Raw genomic sequence first — 10,936 nt, 5'->3', positions numbered from 1 at the left:
TGGAGGAGGAACATCTATGAGTCTGGGGATTTAAGTTTATATCGGATGGGGGGAGACTTAGCGGAATCCAAAAGTAATGTATATCTATCCCACAGGAACCGCAAATGTCATCGCAGAAGTTCATGGAAATTCATCTGAAGGCATAAGAAATATTGCAAACTGCAGAGGAAGTAGGATGACTGTGAACGCCTGCCTCAACAAAAAGTGGAAGTTTCCACAATCAATATTTCTCCGCTTTCCCCTCCTGACTTCTCTCTTTTTCCCAGGAAATTGATCCTATGCAGACTCTTAAGACAGTTTTTTATGATTCTGCAAAGTACAGTTACGCAACATCAGAATCTATCATTACTCTCTCTTTGGTGTGAGTGAACTTCGGGCACAGCAGGAATCCCATGGGGATGGATCACATCCCAGGACGCTTTAACAGCCCCACCTTCTTTTTCTCTAATCACTAAGGCGTAACTCTGAGGTGTAAGTTTGAAGGTGAAGGTGGTCAAATTATCCCAAAGAATCTATCTACAAGATAAGTTCTTGATATCCAAACAAACATACTGTAGCGTTTTAGTCAGGGAAAACACCTGATTGACGGTAAAATGTCCGTTTATTAAACAATAGCTTTTGTTGGCCACAGCCACGCCACACAAAATTCAATACAACTAACTGTTCCCACTCAATTCCAGGTAAAAAAAAACAAACAGAATTCCTTGCAGCCCAAACCACCCCCACAAAATTCCCAGCAACCCGAAAATCACACAGAAAACAAGCATCAACATAAGAACATAAACCCCAACATCCGTGACTCACTACACTACCATTCATGTAACACTTGATTAATTTAAATGACTTCGATTCTCACTTGAATCTCCGATCAATTGCCGATATGACCGTATTAATTATTGTATTTGTCATCAAGAGAAAGTGTTTTACCAAGGAAAAAAGTAATCCAATATTTATTTTTAAATTTTTGAATTTTTTTTTGAATCCAGAATGTATGACATTTTTGTTTTTGTAATTACATTACAGAAAATAAAGAACTTTATCACAATATTCTAATTTTCTGAGACAGTCCTGTATGTAAAGAATGCCGATATGATATTTTAAACATAACACGTCAACTGCTGCCAATAAAATGGTGATTAAGCTTCTCCGTATGCTCCGTGCATATGTTTATAAATCTGACTGTGATGACGTCAGTGCCTCACCAGCCATGAACCTCACCACACATCACTAATTCCATCATTTCACATAATCACAACACCCCAACCCCCCTTCTTCTTGCATGTTTACTTCAGCATAGCAGTAAATAGCATGACTTCCACTCTGGACCCGTTTCCTATTTAATTAGCCTTAAGGGAACGTTTGCTGAGCATGCATTCTGCTCCCTCCTCTGCTTCTACATGGCTGCAGCACCTGGCTCTGTGGTTCACTTTAAGTGCAGCCACTCAGCACTGGCCTTTGAACACAAAAGTGATTTTGTTGAAGTACCTTGTTCAGGGACGCCTCTGCAGCACATGAGAGATCAGAGGGTCTCGTTTCCGTTTCTTGCCACTTTTCACCAGCTGGTCAGGGGAACAACAAGGTTGTGCGGAGGCAGCGGGCTGGTCCGTCCATCCGGCTGATGCTGCAGCTGCCGGCAAAATAACTTGCAGTGGTTTTGATCAGAACGGGAGAAACCGTTCTCACTAATCTGTAAATATAGCACATGATTGGAGACTAATTTGTTCCCCATTTGAGACACTGTAAGTTTGCTAAGGCTGCGATCTGGCCGAAACGTGTTGACAACATCTGCACTTATCTGGCAATAACTTCCAATTAAAGCTTATGCAGACTTGAGGCCCCCAAACTCCCAAAGCAGATGCACGTGCACAGCAAGAGAAACGATTAGCGATTCATCCAGAGATGAGAAGAGAATGTCTCACTTCCTTTGGTAACCAGGTTGATGCTGCCTCCTACTGGATCACGTGTGATAACAACAATTCCATTGCTCAGTGTCATCTTTTTTGAGCCACGGCACATATTTGACATTATAAAAATCATATGGGACACCACCAAGTAAATATGTCAAAAACATTTTTTATGAAATACGATGGTACTAGCCTTATTTTACTTACACAGTGTGAAATCTGGCCCTATTTGGTTGAACGCGAAGCTGATATTCTTGCAGAAACTGAGGAGAGATGGAAACACAAAGATCTCCTTCAACTGCTCTGAGTTCCTGTCTTTTTTTAGTCTTTATTACAGTCATGCTTAAAAAGATACACAGAATAATTCACTAACTGTTGCCATCTAGTTGAAGAGCATTTAATTGTTGTTCTGCATGCTGTCCACATAGATAGACATAAAAAGATACATACTTTGCACTGAACAAATCATTTTTGGACCAATCGGGTGAAAGCGGGCATTTTTCCAGGGCACAGTGCGGCACAGTGTTTGAGAAACACTGATTTAGTGAACTGGATGGGAAATTCAGTCTCAAGGTTTATTATTAACACCTGAAAATCATTACATTTGACTAGCCTTTCTTCATAATCATATTTTTCAAGGCCTATTTGCTGAAGTGGGCCACCAGATGCTGGACCATTCATGGAAAGAATTTGAGATATTTGATGGTACTTCAGAGGAGGAATAATAAATTACATTGTGAAAAATGGTGGAATACATTTTCTGATCTAGTGCAAAGAATCGTGAAAAAGGCAATGATGAGCCTCAAGGACTGAGGACAAAGAGAACAAGAGCCCTTTGTGCTAATGACGTGTCTGGGACTGTATCGCTTTTAAACTATTTCCACCATAATTTATGCAACGGCCGTTTACTAAACTTATACCCATATGCTAGTAAATTTTGAGAATGTATTTGACCAATTTTGACCAAAGCTGCAATGGTGAATTGGACACCTGGGATTGATGTCCACTAGGTGGAGGCAGTGCATTTCAAGTTGCTGTTGCATTCATTTGTAGAAAAGGTGGCGGTCAAATCGTTGAAAAGGGGCAAAGCACTGGCAATTTGTTTGAGGATCCAGGGCAGAGGTCACGAGGACGGCAAGCTTGAGAATTATAGATAAAATTATACATATATGGCCTCAACTTTCGGAGCACTTTCTCAGGCTTGAGGTTTCAAAGCACTTTAGACAAGATAGAATTCATCCGTTCGCACATCGATGGCAGCAGAGCTGCCATGCATGGCACTGATCACCTGAGACAAACCCATACAGTACACATATATATTTTTGTTTGTACATACACTGAATAGTTATTAGCCTGAGAGTGAAATCACCGCACAAAATGTGTTCATTTTCTTTGATTCCAGAGAATAGGTTCAGTGTTTAGAAAAACCTCACAGCAAGCCAATTTATGAAATATCAAGACCTTGACAGCAAAACATCCATCCATCCATCCATCCATCCATCCATCCATCCATCTTCTAGACCTCCTTCTACCCCACCACATGCTCCAGCTCCTCTGAGGGGACCCTAAGGTGGTCCCCAGAGCCGCCTGGAGATATAGTCTCTCCTGCTTGTCCTGGGTCTTCCTTGAGGGTCTCCTCCTAGATGGACAAGCCGTCTCCTTGGAGACGTCCAGGAGGCATCCTGACCAGACGCCCGAGCCACCTCATCTTACTTTTCTCTATGCAGAGGAGCAGCGGCTCTACTCCGAGCTCCTCACAGATGACCCAACTTCTCACCCTGCGGAGAAAACTCATTTCGGCCGCTTGTACCCGCAATCGCGTTCTTTCAGCCACTATTCACAGATCGTGACCACGGGTGAGGGTGGGAACGTAGATCAACCGGTAAAATGAAAGATTCTCCTTCTGTCTCAGCGCCCTCTGCACCACGACAAGCAGAGTCCACATCACAACAGACACAACCAGGGTCAGGTACCCTGAAACAGGTGTGTCCGCTCCAGAGTTCCCCGGCTCTGCTTCCTCATTGGGAGGCGTTTCAACAGGGTTGAGGAGGTCTCGGAAGTATTCCCGCCACTGATCTACAACGTCTCGGCTTGAGGTCGGCAGCGCCCGCTTCCCCCGCCTGAGCAACCGGATGGTGGACCGGAAGTCGTTCTCCATGGTCTCGCCGACAAACCAAGAGGATTAAAATGTTTCCTCCGACATGATCTTCCTTGGAAAGGTTTTTGTTCTGCTAAATGTAAACCCAGAAAATATATGAAACGTCAGGAAAATGGGACCTCCTCCAGTCTCTGATTATCATGAAACTATTGAGGATATTAAATAACTGAAAAAAGGGTTCTTCAGAACTCACGTTCAAGAAGATCTCTGGTTTCAGTATTTAACTCAACTGATATGGATACATAGATCAAAACGATATGAATGCGCATAGAAATGTGTGAAATCGACTTTATGAATTTCAAAGTATTTATTCCAGGAAAATCTATGTTGAGAGCCGATGTCATCGTAAACACAGTTTTTCCACTGGCGGGGAGAGCGTTCATCTCGGCGGTTTGTATTTTGTCCAATTTGAAACCGAGGGGTAGTTTTCAGCTAACCCCGAGCCCGGCCTGTGCCGTCATGACGGGATTACTGGAAGATGCACATTAGAAAGAAGGACTGTGGCCAGGCGGATGACGCTATCCGGAGTTTCACAGTCACACCATTATCATTACACACTGACATCACTCGTCCCACCACGACGGCCACGCAACGCCCGTGTTAACTCACACACGCCACCACGCGCCTTCTGCAGCAGAGTCATTGTGTTCAGCGGTCTGGCTATTGTCAAGCGGGGCCTCGGTGGACAATGTTGGCACTTTTCCGCCTAAGCATGATCCAAGGCTGCTATTGTGACCCGACTTTAACCCACCTTACCGCACCGCATGCTTCTCCTGCGTGAAGCGAAGAGAGGAGGGGTCTGCCAGGCACCGGGGATGGCGAAGGTGAAGAGAGCAGAGATTATTAATCTCTTACACCAGAACAGTCATGGTTGGGTTCTTTGAGGGGCTCCACACAAAGAGCGCCCGCCCCGCCCGACCCAGGATCCCAGGATGTCAGCTTCGTCATCAGCAACACAACAATGTCTTTGAGTCTGTGGGATTTTCTACGACTGTCTTGTCGGGTGATCCCCGTCTTGCAACGTGTAGCCAGTTTGATTTCTGAGACGAGAGTGAAACGCTCCTGCGAGAGAGCTCTCGATCGCGGACTCTCTTTTCAAAAGAGGAAGATGAATGTGCCTCAAGTTATGAGGCAGGGAATGCTTTTGTTGCTGAGGCAAAGGTCTGCTGGAGGAGAGCATTTATATTAGGAGCAGCAAATGTTTCTCTTCCTGTATCTTGTAAGTAACTATTTTCTTTTTATTCATTTACATTTCACAGGTATTTCTGCTAACTTGCACAATCTAATAGCAAGTCTAATATAGTATCATTGTTCAAGGTGCTTTGTGTTTTGCTACCCGGGCGGTGACACGTCGCCATTCCCGAGATGTACGCCTTCTACCAACCCGGTCGTACATTTCGCGCTCATCCGAGCCTCTACCTGGACCTCATCCAGCGACGCGTCCTGGAGGATCAGGTGGAGATGTGGTGGTACAGAGAGCCGTGCCACTCCCTGCTATGTTACTGCGCTTCCGTTGCACTCATTATAGGGCTGGGTCTGGGTGGCGTAGGCCTCCTTTCCACCACCACCAGTTTGTCCGGAGAGTGGCGCCTCGGGGTGGGCACCACGCTGTGTCTCCTCTCCCTGGCCGTTCTGCTGAAGCAGCTCCTCAGCTCTGCCATCCAAGACATGAACTGCGTGCACAGCCGGCGACGAATCGACCAGCTGAAGAGCGGAGGGCAGGCCGACCCGGCGCTGATTCTCGCCGTCGGGTCGGCGGTGACGCTGTGCGGGGTCGTGCTGCTCTGCTTCACATCGGTCGGCGGCGAAGGTCACGACAGCGGGGAGATGTTGGTGTCCGGTCTGGTTCTGGTGGCTGCCGGATTCGGCATGTGTTTCGCAGTGGCGAGCTACAGCGTGCTGGTCTTTCTCAAGAGAAGAAGGGAACAGAGGAGGAGACTGAGAGTGATGAGAGCGAGGAGGCTGGGGAGTCGAACTATCCGGGTGTTCACTGTTTCGGGAGGAGAGACGAGCCATGCCGGGAGGGACATGGCCTCCAGCTGGACCAATCTGATCTGAAGGAACCCCCATCAAAACAAAAAAAAAACAAAAGTACAGTCAGTACCTGCCGACCACTGCCTGCAGAGAAGGTCAGGTATAATTTTGTTGTCCACGAAAAAAAACAAAATAAATGAGTTTTCACCGGAAACTTCTTTAAACGATATATTTAATCAAGCCGACTTCACATTTGAGTCCTTTTGGAGACTGGAAATGAGAGCAGCTACTTCTTTTGCATTTCCAAAAGTCTCTGGACATGAGGCTAGGATAATTCTAGGACTTTGACATTTAAATGGACTACCTCTTTAAAACAGCAAATATGTTTCATAATACATGCAAAATACATGTATTTGCAATAACTGCACCTCAGGTTGGATTAGTGGTAGACATTTATGTGTGCTTCTGACAAATGTTTTCATCTGTCAGAATGTGTGGAATTAAGATATTCCTGCATGGCAAATCAAGGTGGTCTATATACCAGGATTAATAATAACATTGAAATGAACAAAGAATTTACAATAAGCATTCAGACTATACATTCCAATAAAAGAAAAAATGTTACCTTACATAAAGGCATTCACGTTCCTGCTTCTCTTATCAAAATTGAACAGACAAAAAAATATTTTCTTGATGACAGCGGAAAGCATACAGGAACCAGTCATTTTACTCGCTTAATTGACACTTACCGTCAGAAATGTGTGTAACCAAGCAACAAACCCAATCAGCGCTAGTGGATGGAGTACACCTTGACTCTTTACAGTGTCTGACTATTCTTTCGGATGTTTTTTGATAAAGCTCGTGTTTTATTTTAGTGCTGTACATGATAAAGTTGTGGACATTTTGACTACTTTGTATGCTGGCCAGTATTTGAACATTTTACAGTAACTTAAAGTAGAATAGAAACATTTCATCGACATATCAAGAAAACAGTATCTCAATTACATAGCATATGTCATGTACATTGCTACACATAAAATATGATGATGTGACTAATGACAAAAAAAACATTGATCAAGAATAAATGCAATTCCATAAATTCAAAATCAAACAGGATAGATTCTCTTCAAGTGTTAGTGATATACCAGTCTTAATTATTCTGTCTGCTTTGGTGACATATCAAATATATGCAGCTCCCGGATAAAATTAAAAACAGAAAGCCAAGCTGGAATATAAACATCTTGGAAGTGAATAAATTGCACAAAGAGAATTCGGATTTTTCATCTGGTACGTATCGAGAGGTCGCTGACGTTCACAGCTTTCTCGTTTCATCCGTGTTGTAAACTCAGTTTTTCAAACAACATTTCCGTCAGCCGATAGTGAACTCGAGATCCTCATCGCTGTCATCTGTCCCAATCTCTCCCCCGTCATCTCTTTCTCTCTCCGCCCTGTGCCTCTCGCTGGCCTGGATGTAGTTATCCTCAATAAACCCATCATCATCATCTTCCGGTCTGCCGTGAGTTTCGCCAACCGCTCCCACCCTGGCCGACACGCTGGTGGGGAAGGGCACGTCGTCGTGGCCGTACTGGCTGACCCCGTCGGCCTCTTGGAGCAGAGAGTGTCTGTAGCTGGCCAGGAAGCGATGGAACAGACGAAACTTCACCACCACAACAATGAAGAGGGAGATGGCGAGGACCGTTCCCAGACCCATGGCCAGATAGGACCATTCCAGCTTGTTTGAGCGGTCCTCGCTGTCGATGGCCCCTGGGAAATCACGGGACAAAATAGATGACACCTTTACGCGATTGTGCGGACAGAAACTGTACTTTACTGGGCTCAAAGTTCATAAAACACACCTGGTTGTAAATAGCTAGGAGATAGCAGAATAAGCAGTACAATGTAACTTACTTTCCGTGCCGGTGCTGTTGTTGGATTGAACATCCTTTTCTGACAGTAGGTGTCTTTGAGAGCTCTTTAGCTCCTCGACTTCAACCACAGATGGAGAGTGCACTTTTCCAGCAGACGCCTGGTATAAGAAGAGGGCCACCATGATGCTGCTCCAGCTGAAAGAACCCATCTTTCCTTCCTGTAGTTTTACACAGAGACTCATGCTTAAAATTTCCCTGGGATGAATAGCAGGCTTAAATCCACTACAGACAAATACTTCTGATTTTCTATTACATTACATTAGTCATTTGGCAGACGCTTTTAACCAAAGCAACTTACAAAAAATGCAATTCAGTCACCGAAGATCCAAAGTACCAGTAGTCGGAAGTCAAAAGTGACCACTCAACCGAATAGCCATCTCAGAACCATATACTGGTGCATACATACATTCATAATAATTTTTTTTTTCTTTTTTTTTCTGGAGAGGTTGGGGGGGGTTCTATTTATTTAAAAAAAAAAAAAATATCATTTTGGGGTCTGTGTTTCAGAATGCGCTTTTTTGATTGTTCTAAAAATTAATATTATAAATCACCATTGATAAAAACATTTTTGAATTGCCAGAAATCAAATAATGTTTTTTTTCTTTTTTTTTTTATTGCTTTTGCTCAATCAATATCTTCAACAACTCAGATTTTGACTCGTTATTTAGCAAGTGACTGTGGCAACAATAACGTTAGTTATATCAAAGCAAAAAAAATGAAATAAAATCCCAACGTGGTGCAGAGAGCTGAGTGGGATCTCCCGGGAAGGATCAGCTCAGATCATGTGATGGGTTGAGGTTTCGAACGCTCATCGAATCCTGCTGGAGGATTTTGTCCGGTGTTCAGACTCACTGGTCGTCAGCAGATCAAATAGGAGATAAAGTACAACCATGTAAGGCATTAAAACCAAGCAGTACTATCCCATAATCAATTGTAGAAACTGCAATGACTTGCGGACAACTCAACCTGATACATGGATTGATCTGAAGCCCAGGCCAAATCAATATGCCCCCTGTTGGTGATACTTGGCTTTTTTTAAACAACTGACCCCCAGGAGATCCACAGCCATGATTTAATTTTTCCGAGCCGTGAATAAACTATCTTCCTTTTCCATTTTTGACTTCCCACGGGTAAAAAAATAAAGAGCTTTGAGTTATAAGGGGAAAATATTTGGAGGTAAATGTGTTTTTCTGGCACTGTCACGTGGTCTGATTCCAGGATCGTCCCAGCTGTTTGTAAGTTCGTCTTGAATCAAAGATTTTTGCACGTATACACGGTGGCCTTGAACGAAACGCGGATGAGAAGAGGAACTACGTGTCCGCAGGGAATTCAGATGCGGACATTCCATCAGAAAATGGTTGATTAAAAGAGGTAAAACTGCAAGCACGGTCACGGGCCATCAGGCTGCAAGGACGTCTCGACCGGAGGTTTCAACTGCGTTCCTCAGGCTCACAACTTCCTCATACCTTAGAATAGAAACCCAAATGATAGATAATGACCTACCTTGATGAATTTCTGGATTGTCACTTGGCTGGGACTTTTTGGCTGAGCGTCCTCGGCTCCTTCTTGAAAATGTAACGACGAAAAAAAAAAAAAAACAGAACCTCGGTGGACAAAGGTTACACAGCATGCCTTAATTTCACTCTTCCTGTGCGTTAATGAATAACTTTATTTGCTTTCCTGTTTGTTTCTCCACTTGAAGGTCCCTTGTCACTTATTCTCCTGTAACAACCTACTTTCCCTTAGGCTTGTGTGCATTTCTCCCAGCAATACAGAGAAATTCAAGTGAAATAAGACTTGAAGAGGAGGTCATTGATCCAACATCAAACTTTAAGCGCAAAGAATCAAAGGGATTCTTGGGTGGGAAGAGGCGTACGTGATATGTCACCCCTGCGCGTTACATCCTAAGCTTTACTTTAATTCTTTGTTTTTTTCCTAAAGCAGAATCCTTTGATTGTTCCACAGGAGAACTGATCTGATCCCAGCTGACATGGGCTTCATTTATTATGCTTTCCTGATGATCTCTCCACCTGAATCACAGATTTAACACCTCGTTTTATCCCTGTCACCGAACACTGATTAAAGTTTGTTATGTTTTAGAAATTCTTTACCAGCTCTGCTGTAGAAGTAAGTCGTTTCTTTTATAAATCAAACTCAATTGGACCCATTTTTTCGCACAGCCCAAAAATATCTCGACAGTTGTTTGGGCAGATGTTGAGATTGAATGAAAGTGAGGCAACGTATTGATCGATTTCCTCTCCAGTTACTCATTCAAGCAGAGGGAATTTATAATACATACACCAGAGAAAGGCTTTGAGCAAGTCAATGTTACACATGATTTGTATTGATCGCTCATCGGAGGCCAAGGGACACTTTGTGGATCGAACACGTGTCCATTTTGACAGGAAAACCTTGAGCACTTAATAGAAGTTTACTGTAATATACAGCAGATTTTTTTTGCGTCTGCTTCTACATCTCGATTCTTATTCCATCATGTCTGAATCAGAATCAGAGAATTGTAAGAAACTTTACTTGTCCCTGAAGGGCAACTTGGGCACCTGGGATAGCAGTATCAAATTGTGAACATCAATAAATATAATATAATAATATATATATATAACAGGTGGGCTGGGTCAGCACAAGATACAATACATATATGAAAAAAAAAAATGCATTTGTTAACTGCACATATCAGACTTGTCTGACATTTGTCTGAACATTATCTGACATTTCTTTGAAAATAAAACCAGCTTGGTTTTGAAGGCCCTGACGTTTGCTTGCATTTCAAACACTTGCATTTCAAACAAACACTTGTTTTTCCCTCGTAGCGTCACATCCGGCTCATTCATGCGTATGTCCACGGTAAAGGCTAAATCTCAAAGACAATCTAGGTCAGGAATCATCATTTAGGTCAGGAAAATTCTCAAGCCTTCTCAAGTAGCTCCAAAAATAAAATAATCTCCTGTTTGAGC

The 10,936-nt window shown here is 43.3% G+C and overlaps 2 protein-coding genes across 3 annotated transcripts; one reads left to right on the top strand and one right to left on the bottom strand.

Annotated features, from left to right (window-relative positions):
* Window positions 1-4,824: 4,824 nt before the first annotated feature.
* On the top strand, window positions 4,825-6,250 carry tmem125b (transmembrane protein 125b). Its single transcript, XM_086173033.1, has 2 exons — window positions 4,825-5,281; window positions 5,380-6,250. The coding sequence occupies exon 2, from the start codon at window positions 5,428-5,430 to the stop codon at window positions 6,118-6,120; it is 693 nt and encodes a 230-aa protein (XP_086029159.1). The 5' UTR covers window positions 4,825-5,281; window positions 5,380-5,427; the 3' UTR covers window positions 6,121-6,250.
* Window positions 5,853-10,936, bottom strand: LOC147219188 (uncharacterized). 2 transcript variants are annotated; one of them, XM_086173035.1, is made up of 3 exons: window positions 9,468-10,934; window positions 7,945-8,122; window positions 5,853-7,800 (listed from the first exon to the last, which is right to left on the bottom strand). In XM_086173035.1, the coding sequence occupies exons 2-3, from the start codon at window positions 8,111-8,113 to the stop codon at window positions 7,406-7,408; spliced, it is 564 nt and encodes a 187-aa protein (XP_086029161.1). In that variant the 5' UTR covers window positions 8,114-8,122; window positions 9,468-10,934; the 3' UTR covers window positions 5,853-7,405. The 2 variants fall into 2 exon arrangements, with proteins under 2 accessions (XP_086029161.1, XP_086029160.1); XM_086173034.1 differs by having other exon boundaries at window positions 7,945-10,936.

The sequence above is a fragment of the Fistularia commersonii genome, chromosome 25 (genome assembly GCF_037954325.1).
Source record: "Fistularia commersonii isolate RoL2024-O1a breed Wild chromosome 25, RoL_Fcom_v1.0, whole genome shotgun sequence".
In the NCBI taxonomy this organism is placed as follows: domain Eukaryota; kingdom Metazoa; phylum Chordata; class Actinopteri; order Syngnathiformes; family Fistulariidae; genus Fistularia; species Fistularia commersonii.
Note: the sequence above shows the minus strand (reverse complement) of the source record. Positions and strands in the feature narration are given on the sequence as shown.

What these genes read in the sequence shown, in the direction of transcription:
- tmem125b (XM_086173033.1), top strand. Translation starts at nt 5,428, where the DNA reads ATGTACGCCTTCTACCAACCCGGTCGTACATTTCGCGCTCATCCGAGC.
- LOC147219188 (XM_086173034.1), bottom strand. Translation starts at nt 8,146, where the DNA reads ATGAGTCTCTGTGTAAAACTACAGGAAGGAAAGATGGGTTCTTTCAGC. An exon ending in CAACAGCACCGGCACGGAAA is followed by an intron (nt 7,801 to 7,944) that starts GTAAGTTACATT and finishes GTGATTTCCCAG; the next exon opens with GGGCCATCGACAGCGAGGAC.